Source organism: Anser anser (genome assembly GCF_964211835.1).
Source record: "Anser anser genome assembly, chromosome: 9".
In the NCBI taxonomy this organism is placed as follows: domain Eukaryota; kingdom Metazoa; phylum Chordata; class Aves; order Anseriformes; family Anatidae; genus Anser; species Anser anser.
In genome coordinates, this window is record NC_139729.1 from 17,936,026 (window position 1) to 17,960,211 (window position 24,186).

A 24,186-nucleotide genomic window follows, 5' to 3' on the forward strand; every position below is an offset into this window, starting at 1 on the left:
AGCTGCTTTTTCCACCTTGTAAGAAGTAACTGGGGTTTATCGGCATGTAGCACAGCCACATAGCCACTGGGACTGGAGCTGGACCCCTAACCTGAACGGTTTCAGCTTGGCGTGATCGCTAAGAGGAGCAGAGCTGGCACACCAGAGCAAGTCTCCTTCAAATGATTCAGCTTTCATCAAGCAACTTGATTTAGCACAAACAGCTGCTATTTTTGGTGTTGTGTACACAGATCTTTCATCCCGGCTCTGGTCACCGGTGGGGAAAATCCCCCTCCAACTTTGGTTCACGTTAGAACTCATTGAACTCCCTCTCAAACACCCGCAAAGGCAGTAATTAGCACATGGATAGGAAACGAGGGCTCAGTTCCCCAAATTATGCAAAATCTCAGCTGCTTCACCGCACTGGATGCCCCTCATCATGAAAACAACACTTGTGTGATGAGGCTGCGTTTTCAGTCGGCTTGTGGCTGCAGACACCAAGGCGTGCCATCCTTTCCAGCCACGCAGTCGATGTTCCTGCAGCCTCGGTGCTCCAAGTATATGGGTGTATGGGGAGGCAGGTGAAAGCGAAGGCTTCTTTGTGTCCCCCGTGCACATCAGCCCAACATCCTACACGCCGTACGCTTACAAAACACACCACCAAGTACAAAGACATCTACGCAAGGCTGCGTTATGATTCTTCAAGTCATTTTTCCATGTGACTACGGGGACAAAACATACCAGCTAATGTCCCACGCCGAGCTCTCTGCGGTGGAGATAAGATATTTTGCTCACCTCGACAACACGTTCTCTGAACGCCATGCAAATGAAGCAGTTCTGCTCCCACTCGTGCCATTACACCTAACGGGTATCTCTGCGACACTGGTATCTGCACGGAGATGAGGTCAGCTAGTATCAGAGCTCAGCTCTCAGGCAAACAAACCCGTCCTTTACTAAAGCTTACTGAGGCACTGCAAGAAACAGCCCGTGGCACTGTAAAATGTTAATTAAAATCTGCGTTAAAACAGAGGGAGGAAGAAGAGCGGTAGGATTAACCGAGAAGCTCCAAGCACCACTCTTTACCGCAGACTTCTTTCAGGACTTAGGGCATGTCCCTTAGCCCCGCTGTGCCTCAGTCCATGGGCACACAAAGCCGTCCTTTTCCCATCCTTACAAACACACTCAGCGGAGGGAAGTCTGTCCTGCTTGGTCACTACTACGACAAGATCCCACTTGGAGTTGCAGCTGCTCAGGTCCAATGAACGTGGACAAAAATAGTTCCGAATGATTTTAAAAATGACAGAAAACAGCCTGCTCAGATGGAAAGATTTCAACACAAACAACTGGAAATAGGCTGGAAATCAGGGCATCTAAGGCAGAAGAGCAAACCCTATCCTCAGAGGGGACACGCACTGCATTCCTGCACACCATCCCGCTCGGGATGGAGCAAAAGGTCCACGAAGCAACTCAGCAAGGGAAGCACTGCCTTACTCAGAACAAAACCAAAACGGGTTATCTATTTGTTTATTAGATTATGGTGTTAAACTCGTTTGTTCACTGCTAAGAGTGCCTGACAGGAGTTGACATAGGCATTAATTTACAAAGGAGGCTGTTGTGAAGGAGTTGAAAAAATGAGTTATATCACTGGGTACGACCTCCTTCTCTCTGGCTGCGGCTGCGTGGCCCGATCAAAACAAATTTCGTTTTTCGGCACAAAGTGCCACGGGTCAGCTTTCTCCCCTGAGCAGGCAGCTGGGGAAGCTGGGGACAGCATCCTTCAGAGGCATCCTTTCTTATCACCAGTCAAACTCTCTCTGTGCCTGGTGATGAAATACAAGACACTGCGCAGATCAGGAAAGCTACCTCCCAGAGCTCTTTATTGCCAAGGGACTTCCTCAAGTTTCGGAAGCTGCAGCCAACAGTTTTTAAGCAATCTTGGACTTATCTTTGCTTCTAATTGCTTTTTGCTTGTTTGTTTGTTTTCCCGCTTTAGGGGTGAAATGAAATCTGAATAGTCAGAGGACACCCTACGTGTTGCAGCCTTGGAGCCAGCAGTGGCCCTTGCTGCAGAACATCTGGAGGCACTGGATCCATCCTGCTCACCCAGCACGCAAAAGAGAGAGCCAAAAGAAAATAAACAAAACCTGCTGCTGCTAGAGCACTTCCTTGGGTGCTGGGGTCAAACTGCCTGCGAGGCATCCTCTTCACATAGTCTGCTGCCACTGGCTTGATAGAGTGGAACAAAATACCAAGTGGGAAATGCATGGACAGCTCTCACAGACGAACAGAAGAAGAGAACACAAGCTGATTCTCAAACTGGCTCCCTCAGTTCCTTCCCTCCTCCCTCCCACCCCTCCCTATGTAACTCTCATAAACATCCACACTTGGAAAGACTAAAGCAGAACTCATGTCTTTATCAGATATGTCTTAGATCAGTTCACTGTTTTCAGCAATACAAACAGCACTGGCTTTCTTCCTTCTGCTGCAATTAGTCAATGCTACTGGGGAGCAGAAAAAGGTTGCTAGATTTTCTTCATGATATAAAATGAATTTGCTTCTTATTCACCAGTGTAACAGTTGAATAATAAATTACATCCATAATCCTTGAAGATTATTCAAGATAAAATGAAACGCTAGATAAACAGAAATCATTTCTATTTTCCTCTTTCAAAGTAAGTAACTAATGCTCCAAATCTCCATATATAAATACAAACTTATATTTATATATAAATACATATAAATGTACATAAGTATATGTTTACACACAGTGGTGTTTTTTTCTCATGGATGGAGTTTGGTTCTTTTTGCCAGTTCCTGCTGGAAATGCCACACATGATCTGGCTAGATCACGGAAGAGAAATGGGATTATGACCAAATGCAAAAAATAAAGGAGGTATCGGGAGATGCTTTACACCCTCTCTGCAGTAGTTTTGGATAGCATGGAAAGCAGAGGAGAAAATATGATGTAGGCTCTCTTCTTTGAGATCAATTTTACCCTAAAGCACTGATCCACAATGTTTCTCTACTAATGATCACTATCCAGCACCCCAAAGTTATTATACACACATGTGCAGTTACCACCGTATTTTAAACAGAAATGCTTTAAAATTTACACTTTCTTGCGTAATTCAGCAAAGTAACTGAGCTTCACTTATAGTGGCCTCCTGGCAGCTCCTGGACCTCTCTAGTTCAGTAGCAAACTGCTAAACTGACTTTCTAAATAAATAACTACATTTCTGTTCTCTATATCCCACAAAATCCTCTACCAAGTATCCCCTTGCCCCATCCTTCTCCTTGCTGGTCAGTGCCAGCACTATGGTAGGTAAAAGAAGAGCAGGCAGAGCAATTGCACGCCTCTGTGCCACTTCCCGTCAGGAGGATCCTAAAACGTGCAAGGGAGGACTTGCTCAGTGTAGAAAATGGATGTAAGAGAACTCAGCCCTGGTGGGCATTTCTGAAAGCTGCAAAAAAGCAGAGGTCAATGCCAGAGGCACAGAAATGGCACGTTAGAGGCACATCACCAGGATGACGATGATATTTGCACTCATGACACTGCTAAAACCCATTAAACTAAATTTCTCTCCCTAAACTGACCCAAGCATGCTGCCTAATCTGCAAACAAAAGCAGGCCATAAATGCCAGCACTGTAGTTCCTGTGCTGGTTTGGGGGAAAACACGTCTCTCATCTTGCATTCCCTACACCCACGACCACGATATTGCAGTTATTCAAACTTCTGACCGTTCTGAGAAAGCAGTCACTCACACAGCCAGCTTCGCTGTGACCCAGCTCAGCATTAGGTGCCTCCCTTCCAGAGAACAAGTCCTAGGGTCTGGCACCAGCCCAGGGGAACGGCAGGAACTGCGAAGGGGCCCTCACAGTAAAACACACCACACCAAAAGCTGGGTCAATTATTTAGTGTAGAGAAACCTGGGTGAGATCATTTTCAGATTGAGTTAAAACTTTTATCTTTAACCAAGGCTACAGAAAATGAATTACTGAAATACTTGTGGATATTGTTAAAAGGAAAAATGTGGAAGAAAATTAAAATCTTCTGCAAAGATTGTGGTTTTCTTTGAAATGCCAGAGATTTTTATTCTTGTAGAAAAATGTTGTGGAAAAAAATGATAACAAACTGTAGTAGCATACTGCTACAGCTTCAAGGCTGGACGTCTGAAATCTTCACTCTGAGGTTTGGTTTTCCTTCGGAGCTGCTACTTGGGCAATTTTGGGCAAAGAATTATGTTAAATTGAGTGGAGAATCTCTCTTGATTTTCTTCCACCCTAACTTCTTTCCCAGCCTTGCGGCAGGAAAGCACAAATCCATTCTTTTCAGCTGATGATTGATCTTCCATCTAAATCCCCACTTCAATATTAATAACCTCTCAGAAAACAATTAAAATAGATATATTGTTTTAGTGTGTGCTCAGGGAACAACTGAAGAGGATAAATCTTCTAGGAGCACAAAACCCTCCTTTTATCATACTTTGAGACCTCTGATGCCTGCAGTGACATACACGTTATTCACTGTAACGTGCCCATCTCCCTGTGCTACCTGAAGAGCTTGTCTGGAGCAGTGAATGGGAAGGAGAGAGAGTGCTTAGCAGCACAGGGGGGAGTGGATGGGCCATCTCACCCTCAAACACAAAGCTCTGCATCAGGGACACTCTCCAAGGGTGGACCTTTTCTTCCGTCAGACAGAAGATGCTGCAGGAGGGAGAACATCTTCCAGTTCCACATCACCAGCCAGCACAAAAAGCCACGGAGAGCCCAAGCAGGGGCTTTGTTTGGGAATTATGTTAATGGATAGAGATGCACGATATGCTGGGATTGTATGATGAACAGTGGAACCTATGTAATTCATAGTTGTTTATGAGCACGGACTCCCTGAGCTCTGAGAACTTTGCAGTCAATGTCTCTTGTCTCCATGATCCACAACAAAGAGAAAAGCACCTCCTGGGCCTGCTGTTCTGGACTGCCTTATTTCGGCACTGCTCAAGGTTAGTGCTCTCTGTAGCAGACTGGTTGCACCTACACTACCCAGCCTTTGGTCTAGACTCCCCCCATCCTCTGTGGTGCCTGGAGCTGAGGGCTATCACTACTCACTTGCCTTTTTCCAGTCCCAAGTGCAATAACAATAAGGCCGTGCTGCTGCCTGCCAACACGCTGCTCTTGCAGCACAAGAATGAGAAAGTGTGCTGTGTGCCATGGTAAGAGCGCACGTGGAAATCTTTAAGAGTGCAAAGTTTTCTCGGAGGACCATCTTGGGTAGAGGGAGACAAACTTGAGTCCTAATCCTAGTGTCTGCCTAGAGAAGAAGAGACAGCCATGCTCCTTTGGAGAGCGTTAACTAGCTTTGCTAAACAAAACCGAACGACAGAAGGTTTTGCAAACTCACACCATCAGATTTCACCCCTCGACAATGTCACTGCAATTTTGCAATGCATGAGTTGCAGCATACAGTCATCCAAGGTGATTGCTTTATAGTTTCTTGTAGTCATTCCAAAAGTGAAGCTCAATCCTAGAGGGTTTAAAGAATCATAGGCATGTCTCTTTGATGAAAGACACCCAAGTGAAGAATAACCCCATATAAATAGAAAACATTGAATGTTTGAGTCTGTCAAGAAAACACAAAGTAATCAAAAACACACCTAAGAACGATCTGAAATTAGCCAATATTTGTCTTTCTACACAAAGAAAGCATTCTGAATTTAGAAACAGTGACATAACCTAGCTTTAAAATCCAGTATCACATCTAAACAAAACTTAGATGTGGCTGTTGAAGATCACTGAAGAAACAATATTCTCTGCTTTCAAGAGACTGTGGGATTTACTCTACATCCTAATCAGGTCATATATATCACATCATGCCATGGCGATTAGCATCTTGCTTGATTAAAATCTTTAACTCCAGTGGATTTAAATGGCTGATTTGAGAGCCACACAGATGAGAGCCCAAGGCTGGATGTGATCACAGGCAGAGAATGGCATGCTGCGATTACAGAGTTGATATCTGCTCCCCAGCTCTTGAAAATGTTGCAGCTAGATCACCTGGCCAAGATGGGTAAACAAAGGTGTGTGTCAGGTCAGCCAGCAAAATTTTTCAAAGCAATGGCTCTGCACTCGTCAGGAGAAAGAAGACAAAACCTGCTTTGGCTCCCCTTTACTGTATATCTAACATTTGCAAGAGAAAAAGCAGATGAATGCTTAAAGCTTAGGATGATGCATGCCATCTTCAAGCTATTCTTGAGTGAAACGTTTAATGTTTCATGTGGTTTGGAAATGGCTTAAATTCCCTGCTGAATTTTTCATGCCCGTACACAATTTAGCCTTTATCAAAAATTCCCTTCAATTACGTACTCTGCAGAAAACGCAGAAATTCTTCCGAAGGATCCTGGGTGATGCAGTCAGTTGCATCGGTACGGCCTCTTTTTCCCCCTTTTTTTGTTTGTTGTTTTTCAGCTCGGGTTTGCACAAAACATCCCTACTTGGATAAGCCCACTGCAGCTATCTGGACCTCACCATCTGTGCTAATCATAAAAAGTCAACACCGCTTTCTCTTCCCATGCCTGTGTTTTAGTTGAGGAGAATGGGAAGACAGACAAGCACTGGAGAGGCTATAAAAGGTTGTAAACTTTTGGATGGGCCCTGCTTCTTACCCTGTTACGCAGGGAGCTGTAAGAGAGCTTTAGCACGATAAAGCCTGCAGAAGGCTCGCTGTTCCTGTGCATGAGATGCGGCGGGGAAACGGGCGTAATTGGAGCACTGCAACGTGCCAGCTATTCTTGGAGGCAGAGCAGCCCCTCAGGAGCTCTCGCAGGAGAGCGGAGCGAGGACAGCCCTGAGACCGCTGTAACCTATGTCACAGACATCCCCCGAAACTTCGAGCCATCCTCCGGCGTCCTGTCTGCCAAGCAGCACAGGCTAAAGACACTGTCTCTCTGTTGCTTTTGTTCTGTGAACACCTTCATTTTGCTGAGCCTACATCCCCTAAGGTTCCAGAAATATTAACATAAGCCACATACAAATATTATTTCAAAGAAACTATCCCCATAGTTCTATTTCTGGAGATGCATCTTAAAAAAGCTTCCCTGAAATACTGGAACAGGACCCATATTATCCCTTCATAAAAGGAATACAACTTCTAGGCTTCTAAAATCATTGGTAAACAGTTCAGACTTCCTTTTATACTGTAAGATTTCCTTCCCATAACACACAAGATATATTGCCTCAAGGGAAAAGCAGCTTTATGAAGAGGAAGCTACGTGTGCCAGAATTGTTCTCTTCCATTATTTGAACATCCTTTCTCCCTCCCATTGTTTTAATAGAGTTGGTCACCAGATGAACCTGCAGCAAAACACCAAATCCCTCAGCAGAGCGTCTATCTGCCGAGAACCCCAAACAACCTCTGCTCCTCTGCGGAGCCTTCCTGATGCCCAGAAAATATATGTTTTCTGCACACACCCCATATATAATTTTGATAGAAAAACGGCTTGGCTAATAGGCTTATGCTCTGCTGTTCCCACCAGAACAACACTTGAAGAATGGATGCCTCGCCAGTAATCTTCCCCTTCCATTTATTTCTGAGGAACTTTGTTGAATAGAAGGATGAAGAAGGAAAACAGAGAAAGAGAGGGAGAAAAAGAGAACATATTCGGTAATGACCTGTGTCACAGGGAGAAAAAAGAAATAAATCTGGTGTCTGATGTTCCTACACGTGACTCAGAGAAATGTTCCACTCGCACATGCACGTGCTAGCATGCAGCACAGAGTCAGTTACACACAGAAGTTCAAGTGCGTGCTTAAATGTGACGTCCCGTGGGACCTCAAAAAGCATGTATCATATTAGGCATTTGGTGAAATGCTTTGCTAAGCAAAAGGATGAGTTTACATACTTTCCCCAATGCCTCTGCTGAAATGAGGCTGAATGGTTGCACTGGTACATCCCAGGAGATCCTGAGCTCTTCCCCAAAGCATCCATTTACGAGGATTTCACTCTTGCACATTCAGCTCTGGGGAATCAGTATGGAAAACTGGGACCAGGGAATCTGTGTCCTAGGAATGACAGTATTGCCAGGGGTGGCTAATGTGACCACAAATCCCTTCCACTGATCCAGATCATGCAACCCACCAGGGGCCCTGACATTTCTCCAATTTCTTTCAGAAATCTCCTCTAAAAGGTACGATCTCCCCGAATCTAAGCAGAGGAAAATCCAGGGTTCCCCCAGATCAGAAACTACTTGATTTCAGACAATAGGGATCTGCTTCTAGAAGGCCTGAATGGAGTTGCTAAAAATAAGCAAATACTCCCAGTCTTTCTGCACTCCTCTCCCTGAAGTGAAATGATCAAGAGGATTAATTTTAGAGTATGCACAGTTTTAATGTGAAAAAACACAAGTTGCATCTTAGCTTTTAAGCAAAGACCAGATGGAAAGTCTATCATTAGAAATGCCAAAGGGAGAACACACTCAAAGTTCGCTCCAGGATGGAAAGGTCATTTCTAGTCATCCTTGTTTTAAATGTTCTCAGAAGCACTCAAGCTTTTGTAATAACACGGTTTTCTTTCAGTTTATCAACTCTGTTTCCTCCAAAATAAAACAAAAAACTCCAAAACAAAACAAAAATCACCAAACAATACAAAAGACAGAAACTTTAAAGGAAGGTGCCAGCTCTCTTTTTTTTTCCCTCTACACAGCAAAAGAATCATTAAATTTTTAATGAATTATTGTTTAGATGACGAGAAATGCCACAAAGATGATCTGTTGATCCCACACAGGGTTGTTTACTTAGAGCTTCGTGATAGGCAGCAGACAACGTGTCAATGAAGGCTGAGAAGCTGTTCTTGGCTTAGCAGGTAGCGATGCTGATAAAGAACGTGTCCAACTGCTGAGGTACAGATCAGGTTGCACCCATGGGTTGAAAGCAACTTCCCAAACCCCCAGCAGAGACCGTGTGCCAGCTGACCGATAGAAATCCGCCAGCCCACTTGCATCGTAACTATTACTGGTCACAAGATCCCAGCAGCTCAGGAAGGATCTCACTGGTGTTACAGATGCACTCCAGTAGCTCGCATATGACGACTAGGAGGAGGCAAAATTGTGACCTGTGATTCTCACCTGAGTCACTAGGATGACCTAAAAATAATGTAGTGCTCCACTCCACTTGCTAACGCAGATAAGAGCAGCTAAATACACAGCTTCAGCCGAGACTTCACCAGCCACTGGTCTCCACTTGCCAGCTAACTGTGGAACAAACTTTTCCCCCACTAAGATAAGCCCACAGCTGAAGTACAGTATGTGAATAAGCCTGCTGGGATACAGCCTCCAAATCCTAACTGGAATATATTTAATCAAAGACAGAAAGCTTCATTCTCTTTTATTTTCTAACAAATAGAAAAAAGGACATAGATATTATGATATAAAATTGGCATTTTCACAGTAAACACATCTGTGTCCCAGTGCAGATTATTCCCAATATGAACTGGAGCTACTGGCTAAAGCTGAAAGTGTTTTCTCCTTGCAGGCTGTGCCTTTTCTCAGCTGTACTGGGCCAGCCCTGACAAGAAGGATCTGGCTTCAGTTCTTCTTTGTGCATAAATAACAAACTTATTTGCAAGGTCCAGACAGCTGCTTTTATGTAAAACCACTCAGAGGAGCCATCGCTGACCTAACTTTGCAGCAACCGGGCTGCAAAAGTGTCAGAGTGAAACGTCACCTGCAGTACCGCTGAATGAGGTACAATAAAACAAAAACAAGACTTCACTTGCAAGTACCATGCTAAAATTTTGGGACCCACAAACAAATGCTTTGTCATTTCTTAGCCACTTGCAAACAGCGATTGTTCTGTATGAAATAATCAACAAACAGGAAGCACAGAATCCTCCATGCTCCTTCAGAAATCTTCCTTTCAAAACAATACCCCCGCTTTAATCATTTAGTATTTGCAATAGAGAAGAAGGAAAAACAAAAAGGTAGGAAATCTGAGAAGATCAAACCTTCCCTTGTTCCCACAAATAGACATTCTCTGCCTTCCAATAGACTTGACTAATCATTTTTCTAAGTAGCCAAAAGATTTCGCAATTAAATGCTTATATAAATAAGATGCATCTTTCTGCTGCTTCTGATGCCTCATGAGTTTTCCGGCTCCTCTCAAAGAGCTTTCATTGCTCTGGGCATGACAAAGCCAAAACCGCTAGAATAGAAAGCTCTGGTTTCAACTCCATCCCAGTGACCGAACAAATTCCCAGAACCTTCATCACCGCTCTTGGAGCACGAGAAGGAAAGGAAAAAAATAAATGAGAAATGAGGACTTTGATTCCTAAGATCAGAACCACATTTGTTGGACAAGTTTGTTAGAAACACTAGCTCTGGACATAGCGTGAATTAAGCATATTTGGCCAGGTACACCGAGATCAAATAAATACGGAGCCTCACAATTCCCTTCCTGAAGACTCACGTTTGTGGTGACTACTGCACTTTCAGCCAGCGAAATGTGACCTTTAGGCCATGACATTTAGGCCCTCATTTTCCAACTTGTGTTACCTCCGCCTCCAGTTTCACAGGTGGAATTCATAGCACTTGAATGTTTAAATAGTTGGCGGTGTCCACCAAACACGAGGCCGTGTCTTACCCAACTGAGTCTTAAAATGGAATATTCCCGCTCTGGAGACCCATGCCATGCTGGATGGTCAACTTACAGGAGGTACTGGACATGCTGTATCTCTTGGGAAAATCAACATGACAGCCGAAAGCTCATCTCTCAAAATAGTTACCACGCTGCTTACTTTTTTCTCTCTTATTTGTTTCCCTGCCACAGTTACACAACACATTCCGGCTGGGGCAAAAGGGATAATTAGCAAGAGCACTTTTGGACACACACAAACAGGCAGCGCTGAGTACAAAGTGTACAGTATCACATGAGAAACAGGAAGATAACAGTCTTCTCACATGAGAAGGAATAATAAGGAAAATGGATCCTCCATTAGTTGGTCTCAGGAATACCTCAGGAAAGCACCATACACTCAGAGTGGAAACGCGGTGGTTCAGCTATTATTTGTTTAAAAAGTCCAACAGTGATTGCAGGGAAAAAGAGCTCAGCTGTAATCATGCATCACAGCTCCTGCCTTGGATTAGCTGCTAGGTTTGAAGTATTTTCTGTCTGGCCAACGAGAGCAATTTACTGGCGTGGAGAAATATTTTACAAATCGGAGTTTTCAGGCTCAGCCAAACCAATCATTCCTGCAGCTCTCTAAATGACTCCTGTCCCTAACGAGGGAAGTGAACAATTCCACAAAACCTGTAGATCTGGTGGCTAGAGATCCACCCATCCGACCCCCTTCTGCTGCCACAAGGTCACTTCTCCCTCTTGAAGGCACACATCTTGTTCTTACCCACACAGGCTGAGTGCTGATGTGCACGGAGAAGTCGGTCAGGTACTCTCACATCACAAACCCATCTGCCTATCCTGCTGCAGAGGAGGATTAGAGGCTTAAACTCCACAGGCCCACTGCCGGCAGGAACGGGTTAACAAGGAAAATGGGATCTACAAATTTAATCCGAATTTAAGGCACTGGGATATGGAGCCTTTCTGAATGGACTAAGCAGAAGACGAATACACTGCAACATCTCATACGTTACCTGTTATGGCTGTGTGGTCTCATGTCCGGGCTGGTATCAGAGGAGATGCAGGCCAGCTGTGATTTTACCCAGGTCACGCTTCTTTCATGTGTTGCCTCTTGTCTTTATAAATTCATTTTTACGTAAGACAGCTGTGTCAGACCTGAGCTCCCAATGCAATTTTCCTTCTACACTTGCAGAATGAATTCAGTCAGCCAGGTCTTGCTTTCCCTTGGGTACCACACAAGAAATTATAAAACGGCTCGATTTGTGCCCAAATGGAGCACAAAAAGCCAGTGCAAAAAGTGATGTCAAAAAGCACGAGGGGAAAGGACCCAATGACAAAACCAGGATCTGTGAGAGAACCTCAGTCCCAGGACAGCGAGGGATGGTGATTGGGAACAATGCATCTGTTCATCAGCTGGGGCCATTTGATGAGCCCGTTACTGAGAGGACAACATGGCACCACAAAACACCAAAACACCATTTACAACAGGATTTCCAGACCCCAGCTAAACTTCAGCCTCCCCCAGACCCCTGTGCCTTCACTTCTAACATGGCAGGAGGGTAAGCCTGAGCAGCAGGGAGGCAGTTTCCAAGAAGGAGCTTAATTGTACTGCAGTTTTAAAAACCAATACAGAATTAATCATTTTGCAGAAGTTGTGCTCTCTGCCTGGTGGGCTGCTTGGCTGTGTTGAGGAAGTGCATGGTGTTGACTTCCCAAACTGAGTCACCATTACAGGCCCCAGGCGGTATTTATAGAGCTGGGGGAAAATTTCCAGGAAACATCATTTACTGGCACTCCTAAAAATAGCAAAGGAAACTCTTCAATTACTAAACTTTTAAGGAAGAAAGTCTTTCTTCTTCGTGACAAGACAGCAAAGCAGCAGCCTCTCTGATTTGTTTGGAAGCAGTTACAATTAATATTGTTCCTTATCTCACTTTTCCCTGACAGTAGTAGATGTTGCTCCTAAGCTATTAATTCTGTACAGCTGCAAGGTTGCTTTTTTCTCCTCTCTCTTCCACTGATTATTTCCAGGATAAGATGCTGAAGTCAGCCTCATCTAAGGAAACTTTAGCAATTCTCTCCTGGAACACGTCTGCAACACAATCCATAGGCTGAGCCAGAGATCTCTCACGCACGTACTTGAGCAAAGCCAGGTACCAACAACAGCACAAGTTTGGCAGCCCAGAAGTTGGCCCAAACCCTTTAGCCAACTGTCCTGGACCCCGATTTGGGGGAATGGTTGCAGCCCTCATCAAACCACCTAAATCTGCAGGTTAACCTGTCTCTGGAAGTCAAGCTATCCCATGGAGGGACGAGCCAATTCCTCCACACAGCCTAGACCTACGCTGGGATGGAAAAGCAGACAAAAGCACAGGGAGGGCACGATTTGTGGCTGGATGAGTCACCTAAAGGTATCTGTTCTCCTCCACAAATGCAACAGTTTCTCTGTCTCCTCAGAGCCAGGCTTTCAGCGAGGAAAGTGAGGCTTTCAGAAACATTCTCTCTCCTCAATAGCTTAAATGATGCAATTGCAAATCTAGAAGAGGCTCGACCATCTTAACCTTCCCACTAAACACACTTGGATTTACGCTCTTGCTTCGTGAGGCTGGGCAGACCACCCCAGACCCAGTCCCCTTTCCCATGGCAGTGGCGTACCCCATCGAGAAGGACGTAAGCTAGCTGACCACAGAAGTGCAGCTTTCTGGGGGAAAGAAAATATCTTTTAAAAGCATAAGAGATGAGTCTACGAGCTTCTCCCCACCCTCTATACAAAATAAACATGACAGAATTTATTATTATGACTGCCAAACTGCCCTCACCACCGCCCTCCCCTCTGAGCCATGCGGCCAACATCAGCCAAAGAGCACAGAGGACGAGGAGGCCTCTGAGGCCTTCCCCTCCATGGCTCCCCCAGACCCACACCGGGCACAGACTTGGCCGGCACCTGCCCCATCTGAGTGCCCAGCCCCAGCACGGCGGCAGGGAGGGCACATTGGCCCTGGCTCTCCTCAAAGCCATCCGTCAGCCGGCATGCAGCCCGTGACACTCACGGGGCGTGAAGGCCCGTGCGGTGCGACTTAGGCCCACCGAGGTTGTTGTGCGCATGCCACCACGGGGCCGGCAGGCACAGCAGCGTGCTTCGGCTGGTTCTGACACGGGAGGCATGCAAAGCACTCGTGCAGATAAGATGCTCCCCTCGTGTCTTGCCTGAGACGTGCCGACCTTCCCCCAACCTCTTCTCCTCGGCATTGTTAAAAATAATAAAAAAATATGCTACTTATTTCTCCAAATGTCTCTGTTTTAAAGGTCTGTCCCCCCCGTTCCCCCTCCCCCCCCCCTGTTTTTCTGAGGCCAATTAAAAATAAAAGTTTACCAGGAAAACGACAAAAAAAAAAAAGTGTCTGATATCATTGGATTCAGCCTGTAAGGATCTCACACATAAAAGAATTATGTCCCTGAGCACTTTCCAGCAGACTTTCAGAAAATTTCATCTTTCTACTTCCCTGGCTGGATAGTCTGTTTGAGTAATTTTCTCTTTCTCCTGGGGTTGGTTGCTAAGAGACGCACTATTACTTCTCCCTCTCTTATGACCCGATTACTGTGATCAGCAAAGACAGCGTGCAGACAACAGCCTGACACAGCTCATACAAGGACATCGGGCTCGTTACAAAATGATGGACTGTATTAACACTCCGCAGCCCCTCCGCTCGCCGCGGCCTTTGCCGAGTCTCCAGGCACAACTGGGGGCTTTTACTTCCCCGGCTTCTGAAGTGTGCCTTCAAACATTTTAAATCACAGGACTGGGAAGGGAGAAGAATGGACTTTTACCTCCTGTGTTTCACTGCCTGTCAGCCAGAGCAGTGTTAATGGATCCTTATTGAGAAACGCTCCTTTCCTTCCCCTACCTGAGAAGTGGCTCGGGAACTATTATTATCCCTTTTCACCCTCCTGCAAAAACTTTGCAAATACACAACACGCTTTGGGTTAGCACATTCCCTCGGACAATTCGGTGGCATGTTGTAAAGCTGGCGCTGACACATCAGGGGTTGAGAGGTGACTTGGTCCTGCAAAGAGCAGAGCTGCATCGCTCTGGATGAGCACGAGATGAAAATGCTTCCACTGTAGGTGCACCGGGGTCCCAAGGAAGCCACCGGGACCCCCAAAGCGTTCCCAGCTTGTGCTGAAATGGCCACGGCCTGGCAATGTGCCCTCTGGAGAAGACCCCGAGTGTCACGGCTGGCGGGGAGCAGGCTGAGATGGGAAACTCAGAGCTCAGACTGTGAGCGTGTGTTGAGGGGAACGTGGGGCAAAAACTTAGGGGAGTTGATCTTGTTATGTTGCTACCAAAGAACGGGTCCACTGCTAGCAGGTATAGCTCAGGATAAAGTCACCGACCTCACAGACCTTCAGTCTACACTTTGCAAGAATTTAACCCTCATCAGATTAGCTTTTCATAGTATAAATTTTAAATGTCATTGATTATATCAAACCTACTTTTGAAAAGACTGTGTTTACCAGCACCGTTCTAGCACCGTTTTCCTACCCATACCAGCCCCTTCTCTTCCCATCAGCTTGCCTGTGGCAGACCCTCGCACACCAGGCAGCTGGATCAGGCTACCGCAGAGTATCTAGAAAATGCACTGCTACATCTTTCAAAATGGATTTCAAACAGAGGTGGCCCAGCTGTCCAGGCCCCTCCTCCTACAATGGTTCCTTACCTCCATGGCATTTCCCATAAATTCAGTGCTCAACAGAAAAAAAAATTCCAGCTCTTATGTCAGCATGATCTCTACCATGCTACGAACGAGCCCTTTATGCCAGGCTCTCCATTATGGTTTGGTCATGTCTAGACTAAACCAAAACCTTCCCTGAGTCACTGTCATCTCAGGAATTGGAGTTGAAAAAGACCTATGAGTCTTTTGGTCTGTCCCTGCTCCAGGCGGCATTCTCCTCTCTGGAGAGGAGCCTTTGCAGTCTGCTCGGCACCCAGAGCAGCCGGGGGGAGCTGGGTGCTTCTTGGCACGTGGCTGTGCCAAGAAATTGCTGGATGTGTAACTCCAGCATCGTGCTCTGCAGCTCCTGAAATAGTTCAGGTAAATCCCCAATCCCTGTGTAGGCTTTGAGAGCACGCTTGCACGTTCTTTCGTGGCTACAACCTTCCAAGGTGCATGCTAGTTAAAGATGCCAATAGAAGGGGAATTTTTTAGATAGCGATGTCTGTTTATTAGGAACTAGACCTGCTCATCCCCTTCTACTTAAACTCTCTCCTCTGCAAAGCCAGAGCTGCAGGACTCTGGGTTCTACCCTTGGACCCTCAGCTCTTGCACCTAGTCCATCTTCATGTGCTTCGCCTAAGTGACAAGCATTTCAGGCCTCGTATATTTATTCCAAATTGTAATTGTGTAGTGTTCGCTGCCAGAAATGCCTTCGCTCTGGCCACAACTACAGCTTCTGTGGCTTCAAGAGTTGCTCATTCATTCTTCTAACCTTTTATTAGACCAACCTGTAATATAATCCAATAGACATTTATTGGTTGCTCTGACTTAGCAGTACTCCGTCTGGCAGAGTAAAAAAGCTTTAGGCAGAGAAAAGGAAAAAAATATACGTATAATCCTTTATTATAACAGTTAGTTTTCAGGGCATAAAAAAAGCTGCATCGAGTGAACGAGGGCAAAAAAATAAGAAATGTTACTTGACTGTTAACTGTCATATAACAATTGTTATTATTTAACAGACTAGCATCTGGAGGATGTTAAAATTTCAGATTAAAATAAAAGGGACAAGTGCTGCCTGCTTGAATTCAAGCTATTTCAGCATTAACATTGCTCTCTCGCTTTGATTGGGCACCACAGCCCTTTAGAACTATATAGAGAACAAACATTATCTTTTTAAAAGTAGGTTTGATATAGTCGATGACAGATGTTTGCAATTTGAGTTATAAAAAGATGGCTTCTTTCCAATCCAGTGTATGTCAGATCCGTCTTTTTTTTTTCCTTCCCTTTTTTGCCCTTTTTCTTTATTCTACCCAAACTATTGTGGTTCACAGAACAGGCCACTGCAAAGATGAATCACTATTCAATGTTTGAAATAATGAAGTGGAAAAATTAAATATAGTATCTCGAAAGAACAGACAGACAGGAGGAAAGGAAAAAGAGAAAAAATATGCATGGCAGAAAAAAATTAAAAATCTACCTGCTGAGGAGTGTAATGTTTGCTTTACGATACCAAATAACAAAGAAAATACAAGCTCACTCACCAGAATGAAAAACAAGGCTAGGTATTACTTCAAGCAGTTCCCAAATAAGTGGCAATATGTTCCAAAGCCTCTGAAAGTTTAATATTTGTAATTCTAACAAAACACAGTCAGAATTGTTAATAAAACCCGGTGGCTTGACTTGACATTTTGTGAACTACAGATAAGTATACTGGTTCAATAATAGTCTTTATGCACCTGTTTTATGTTGCATTTTTTCCCAGTGCCGTTATCTGAGGTGGTATTTCAGAAAAGAAAATGTTCATCCTGAGAGCAAAGCCAAGAGCACAAACCTCCGTATTTGTCTCCAGCAAAAAAAAAGCAGACTCAGACACTATAATCCAGCCCAAGCAGTAACTTCTGGTGAGATGACTGCAATCAAAGCGGTAGGGCCCACCCAGCGCTGGTTTATTTCCACCAGGGAGAACGCCAAGTCCTGACGCTGGTCACTGTGCCGCAGACACCGCGGCAAAGCTCGGTCTCCATTTAACTTTAAACACAAGAAAAGAGATAAGAGAGGAAACCGAGGCAAAAAGGTGGGGGACCAGCAGAAAGGGATGCTACTGCTTTGCCAGCACAAAGTGTATGGGGTCTGTCTAACCAGCATCAAGGTTTTATAAGCCGTGGAGCAGAGGGGCCGCTACCTGGGCACAAAGGCACTAGCTTGGCCTCACACATCTTCAGCGCCACTCGGCTTGCTCGGGGCGATTTAAATCCACTATTACACAAATGAGAACCACCACTAACTTCCAACTGGTTTCACTTGGTTCTTAACCAACGGGGAAGAGGATGTCATTAAAGGGAAATCAATAGAGACTTCCGAAAGGCTGCTCCAAACTGGTTCTCGGCAACCCCGTAATGAGGGACCCCCAGCTTCCCACGTGTTCTGCAGGGTTCGGGGGCTTGGTCTGCCCGTTAAATGCTCTTGCGTGGAAGGTAGCAAAGCCACCACAAAGAGGCCTGCAGATTCAAGTTCATTTTCCCTGGCTGTATTTTGTAAGTGCCTGTGGATGATGCAGTCCTGACGCTAATGAATAAAGTATTGCTTCATCTGCTCCATTTCATTCAGCACAAGAAACACATGGAAGAACGAGAGCAAGAATTTAGAACGGCTCTAAAAGTTTATAATACTCGTTTCAAAAAAGCTTTCTTTAAAAAACAAGCACCGACGTGGGGGCTGTGCTTCGGCACTCAGGATGATTTGCAGCAGTGGCAGTCCTCTTTATTCCCACAACATTTTTCATCTCTGCAAGTGCAATCCTGAGAGCGTGATAGGAGCGGAAAAGGGTTACAGCATTTCTCAGCCTATTTTCCTGTCCCATCACCGAGATGCTGCCTCACCCCCGGAGCTTCAATGCTTTTATCAGCTGGTGGCAGAGCTGGAAGCAGACTAGAAGGTCCTGCTGGAAACTCTCTGGGATTTGCAGGACCCAATCCAACATCAAAACGAGTGGATAACTGCACATTGCCGTGCCTCATGTGGGCTGCAGCAGCAGCCCAGGTGCGCAGCTCACACCACGTGCAAGATAGCAAGCCTTTGCTTCTACCACAATGAAAGGGGGTTGAACTAAATCCCATTATCTCATGTTAGTTTGGGGCTGAGCGCATGGAAAACACCACCAGAGCACAGCTGGCACAGGGCTCCCTGCTCTTGTCCGTGAGCTTCCTGCCAACTACGAGTAAAACTGAACAAAATGCCCCAAAAGCTCTTGGGAAGCAGTAAGGAGAGCAGGTATGCCTCTGCCACAACCAAACGCAGCCCTTCCAGCAGCAGGGCTTGCTCATGCCACGCTATGGTGCAGACCCAGCACAGACAACCAGAAAAACAACAACAACGGGGAAAAAAAATGCAGAATCTCCCAAGTCAGCCTGAATTTATCCTTTCAGGGCTCTCATCCAAGTAATGAATAGACTCTGGAGCGGTTTAGCTTCTACGAACTGTCAAAGATTGCAGAGCAGGGAACAGCACAGCTAAAACACTGAGTGTCTATTCCAATAAATCCATACCCAGGCTTCAAAAATTAGACAGAGATACTGATAGCAGCTGCTGTAAACAAAACCCACTAGGTATATTTGCCTACAAGAAAAAACAAACAGCATGATAGTTCACGCTCCCAGTCCCTTACAGACACAGCAGAATATAATTAGCCACTGCTAGAGATTCTCCACATAGATGAAGAGGAGGAGGGCAGAGAGGGTCAGGACCTGGGAAACCTGCATCAGCCAGGTTCAAGCATACACAACGTGGTGTCAACTACATAAGCTTGCCCTGGAGCCAGCACTGCTGCTGTGCCTTGCCTCGTGAGTCGCAGCCCGCTCCTCCAACTAGGGTAGATGGAAGGAGGTGATTCTAAAAAATAAAAATGAAGATGAAAACCACAAAGACCTGCGCATGAGCCTTCTGTCATTCACTATACCTGAAAGTGCCCCAAGGAAAGAAAGGAGAACGAAAGAGTTTGCATTAATTCTCATCTCTTCGTTTAGTTTCCATTATTAAATCCATATTAATCGTTTCTGCAGGTATTACATTCACCAGGGATGGCAACTGCAAGGAAAAAAAAACAGCACTAACAAACACGGAATTCAGAAGGAGTCGGCAGCATAAACTCAAGTGGCTAATTTTGCAAAGCCTGTCCCCAGAGCCTCTGGAGGGGTGACAGAGAAACCTGCCCAAGTGCTGTGCAACCCCATAAACTCCACGACAGTCCTGGGAGGGATGTTATCTGCACGTCCCTTTGTGGCCAGGGCTGGACCTGTGCTATCTGTCTCGCACACACGCCTGGTCGGATCCCTGCGAATGAAATATATTGCAAGACCATGAGGAGCTTGGCTGCTTGTATGGGAAGGGCACCAGAGATGGAAGCCTTCCCCGTGCTTCCTAGCCAGGCAGTACTTCTCATCCCAGTGCTGGTAAATGCTGGGCTGCAAAGCCCACCCCTGCTTGGGGAGCAGCCTCCCAGGGCTCGCAGGCTGCGCTCGATTTGCATCAGCACCGTGCTGCTCCCGGGCTTGCACCGCTTCGTGTCTGCGGGGTTTTACTTGGAGGGGAGGGGAAGGCAAGGGGGAAAGAGCTTTTGCGGTTATGAAAACCAGCTTGAAACCAAAAGGATCCAAACCAAAGGCAAATCACACCACAAAGCCTGACACTGTGACTGCGCTCAAGCCATCCGATAACCTGAGGAGCCCCGACTCCGGCTTTCTGAGCACCCGAGGCTGACAACGGAGTTCTGCATGGTTTTGAAACCCCCGATTTTGGCCTCACAAGCTCTTTTAGAGCCACTGCTTGAACGTCTGGACACCTAATTTGGATTTCCATTCTTGCTCATTTGCAGCTACGTTTCCTCCCCACAGACACTTGCTTTTCTTGTACAAAACCATCCTCCCCTAGCTCAAGCAGCTCTCCTTCCTCTGGGGGGTGCATACGGAGCTGTGTAGGACATCAGGCACCTGCACGGGGCAGGATCACAGCGCTTACACCTCTCAGGATCAGGCCCACGCTGAGCAGCAATGTTTGCGCCCTTGGGTTGAACTTACTGAAAACAGACCCCAGCAGCAACTCTTCCCACGGAGAAAGAGCGTGCAGGGATTTTGGCAGGGTGCTGCAGAGGGCTGAGAGACGGGGAGAGGAAAGCAAGCATCTCCCTCTCCCATGTGCCGGGGAGGAAGGATCGGAGATGAAGAGCAGCAGCAAGGGACCATATGGAAGGGGTGGGGAGCAGATGAGCCCCAGCACACTGCCGTGCCAGCACGGCTCCTGCAACCCAGCAAGAGCTGCCACCCGCCAGCCTGAAACCCCAGCACAGAAACTCATCCCTATCCCCAAAGAGAGAGGCTAAAACAAAGCAGGAGGTACAGACCCCGCAAACCAGGGAGGGAGCATTTGAGGCGAGCAAGGTTAATCCTCCACGAGCTGCCACCACAGGGAAGGCTAGCACAAAATCCTCCAGAAAGCGAGCCCAGACCACAGTACATGGAAGTCCAGTCTGCTGTTTGTAGGGTCTATAAAAACACAGCAGTCCCCACCTCTCTGGCTAGCTGTTAGGCAGAAACCCATGCAACACATGAACACAGAGCTGTGTTCTTATTTATTAGTAGTAGTATTATTACTGTAGTCATACCCCAAGGTCCCCAAACAGATCCCTGTGACAGCAAGACGTGGCCTTTGCTCTGCTGAGGTGACAAATCTGGCTCACAACAAGCCTCAGCGAGGCAGTGTGGCAAACATCGAGGAGGGGGACTGGCACCACCGAGAAAATTGCTCACTTAGCTGCTCACTTAGCTGGTCTAAACCACGCACGTCTTGACTGCTTCCAGCACATTAAAATGCTCCTGTTTTATAAACCGCTGGCTGATGAGATTTCTGTTTTCTTTTTACTCCTTTAACTATTTGTAACTTGCTTCAAAGTTCTCTTTTCATTGGCACCTTTCTGGCTGGCTTTTGTGCAGGTATCCGGAAAAACATAAAAGTCAAGGTGAGACCAAGGAAAGGCCACCGCAGAGGCACCAGAGCCACGCGAGAGGCCAAAGGCTGGAGGAACTTGGGTCCAGCCCTTCCCTGCTGCGCACACAGGCGCCTGACTCAGGGGTTTGTCATTCTGGTGTCTTCCCAGTGGAGGGATGGAAATGCACTCGACTACAACAGGGAGCTGCAGCACCTCCGCCTACGGCCTTGCAGCTAACCAGATGGGAAAGCCCCAGCTGAACACATTTAGGTGGTGCCCCTTTAGGCAGCGGGGCACGGAGCTGTCTCCGGGGCTGAATCATTGCTGCAAAACCAACAGAGGTCGTTGAAGAAACAATTAGGGGGCTCGGAGGAGAGAACAGAGCCATAAAAAGTGAATGAGGCATGGTGAGCTAAATATTTTCTTGCTGTCCCTCCTCACCTGCCAGATCCCCAAAGCCTCGTGTTCTCAGGGTTATATATGGCTGAGCTAATGGCTTTGCACCAGCTGCTGACGCCGACCGGCAGCGTGTCACCTTCTGGAAGTGGATTAGCTTAAGCTGCCGGTACGCCGTCACATCGCTCAGCCGGTCCCTGACCAGCACTTTGCCACCCCTCAGTTCTCCCAAGCCTGTCAGGTGACAGTAGCATCTCCAAAAGCCCAGAATAATGCAAGGCAGAGGATTGATACGGGGAAAAAAAATAAAAATAAAAATAAAAATCTGCAAAGGCCTCCTTTACGTTCCCCAAATCTCCCCATTTCTAACAGACCAGACGCTGGCAGGACCAGGTAGCCTGTGTTGCATGAGGAATGCTTGCATGGCTCACCTACCCTTCGCAGCCTGCAGCACCAGGGTGCTGCTTTGCTCGTATGGGAAGTCTCCTTCCCCAAATGCCAAGAAGCAGATTTTTTTTTAGAAGGTGGTGATGTTCCTGAGTCACTTATTATCAGATCTACAATAATTAAAGCATCAACAATTAAGGCATAGTGACATTTCTGACAAAAAATAGTGGGTGATCAACAACAGTTTTCCTGGAGGAAAAATAAAAGTGTCACTTTTCATTATTATTTTAAGTTTTAGGGGAATTAAAAAAATAACAATCTTATTTTTTAAGAATTCCACTTTACTTGAAAGTGACATTTTCATTGCACTTCAGAAATGGATTATTTTTACTTTTTTTTTTTTTAATTCCAAATGTCTTTCTCTTCCCCTTACTTGCTAATGTTTTGTTACTGAAGGCAACAGAACAGGTGCATATGACTTAGCTTCTCCCCTCCAACACATTTTCTTTTTTCGTTCCGAATTCTCTGAAGTTAGAGTGGCAGAGGGAAAAAACGAAGCACTAGTCAGACTATTCCAACTTTCCTACTAAACGCCCTTAACTTTAGAAAATTGCTTAACTGTGAGATTTTATATGTTGCTTTGTTTTTCTTTCTCCTTTCCATTATTCTATAGTCCTCCTGAAAATGCACACAATTTGAAAAAATAAGAGTAGAAAAAGGAAAAAAAAATACAGATAAGATTTATGTTACGGCACTCAATACAAAAGAAGGAAAAGTGGAGATGGAACAAAGTAGAACATCCAAAATTGAAAATAAAAAGCTAGTTTGGCAATTTTCTTGAATACAACCGAGTTTGTTCCTGCGTTTATCCCTGCCTCCACATGTCCATGGAACAGGAACCCAACAACTGTGTTTGCTGCTCAACTGCAAGAAGAGAGCAGGACTGTTAAAGCAGGGGGTAGAGCATGGCTGACAAGTGGTGATCGGTAGGCTTTTGTTTTACTGACAGAACATCTTTAGAGGTTACTGTAACAGTCGTGTAAATATCCACATAATTATACCATTAAATTATTTCACATTCAAGAGCCTGCCACAGTAGACAAAAAAGAATAAAACTGAACCAAACCAGCAGGCTGCAGAGGAAACATGCCTAGAACCATTCTGTCAAATCCATGCCCTAACACCTCTACCCACACCCCCAACTCCATCCCATGTTTGCAGAGGATTCCCATTGTGCTGACACACAAAAAGAAACAATATTGAGGAGAGCGCTCAAGCTCCAACTCCTTGGATTAACATGTACTGGCAAAGACAAAAAAAAAAAAAAAGCAAAACTCCTTGAAAATCACCAGTCTTGGAGATGTGACATCTGCTTCCAATTAAAACCAAGAAAGATCTGTCCCCCTGTCCTCCTCCAGCCCTGCACCTCTCAGGAAGGTAGCTAGCCAGAGGAAGGGGGAAGAGATACTTTCACATTCTTCTTGATTTAAACGATCTCAAAAAGGGAGGCTGCCACAAACACACGAGCCAAGAGAAAGTCAAGCACAGTCTCTGTTAAAGGTTAACTCCCTTGAATTAGACAGTTGCGGTTCCTTCCTAAAAAACTGTACTCACCATCACCTCCTGGTTGCTTGTACGGGTTGTACTTTGGCTTGGGGGCAACAACGGGTGCAAACTTCTTTGGCGTCTGCTGGGTGGACACCGAGATGCTGGGAGTCCCAAAGGCATGCGTGGTCTCCATCCTCGCTGTAACGTGACCAACAGGCTCGTTGGTACTCTTGGGCGGCAGCCAGGACGGGTGGGACATGGTTCAGATCTGAGGAGAGGCAAACAAGGATCAATCGCACACGCATTAGGAATTTAGGCGGGGGAGCTAACAGTTGTAAACTTTGCTAATTTGTTAAATTAAACCCACAAAATATATAATGTGTTTAACCTTTGCATGTTTAGCTTTAAGCATATTGGTCCCACTGCACAGGAATTCAGATCCAAACTTGCATTTCTTTCTCCAGTTGGTTGGAATTACTGATCGGCTCCTTGCTCGTGTCTGCAAGAGTGTTGTTATTTTCCTCTTCTAACCAGAGTTGAGGCAGGCCGATACCCTGGAG

General features: G+C 45.8%; 1 protein-coding gene across 10 annotated transcripts in view; it reads right to left on the reverse strand.

Annotated features, from left to right (window-relative positions):
- Nucleotides 1-24,186, reverse strand: part of LPP (LIM domain containing preferred translocation partner in lipoma) — a 387,509-nt gene that overhangs the window by 193,501 nt on the left and 169,822 nt on the right. For all 10 annotated transcript variants that reach the window (XM_083848027.1, XM_083848031.1, XM_083848023.1 and 7 more), the window contains one exon: nucleotides 23,693-23,894. In XM_083848027.1, the coding sequence (XP_083704153.1) occupies nucleotides 23,693-23,885 (193 nt within the window). In that variant the 5' untranslated portion in view covers nucleotides 23,886-23,894. The remainder of the gene's footprint in view (nucleotides 1-23,692; nucleotides 23,895-24,186) is intronic.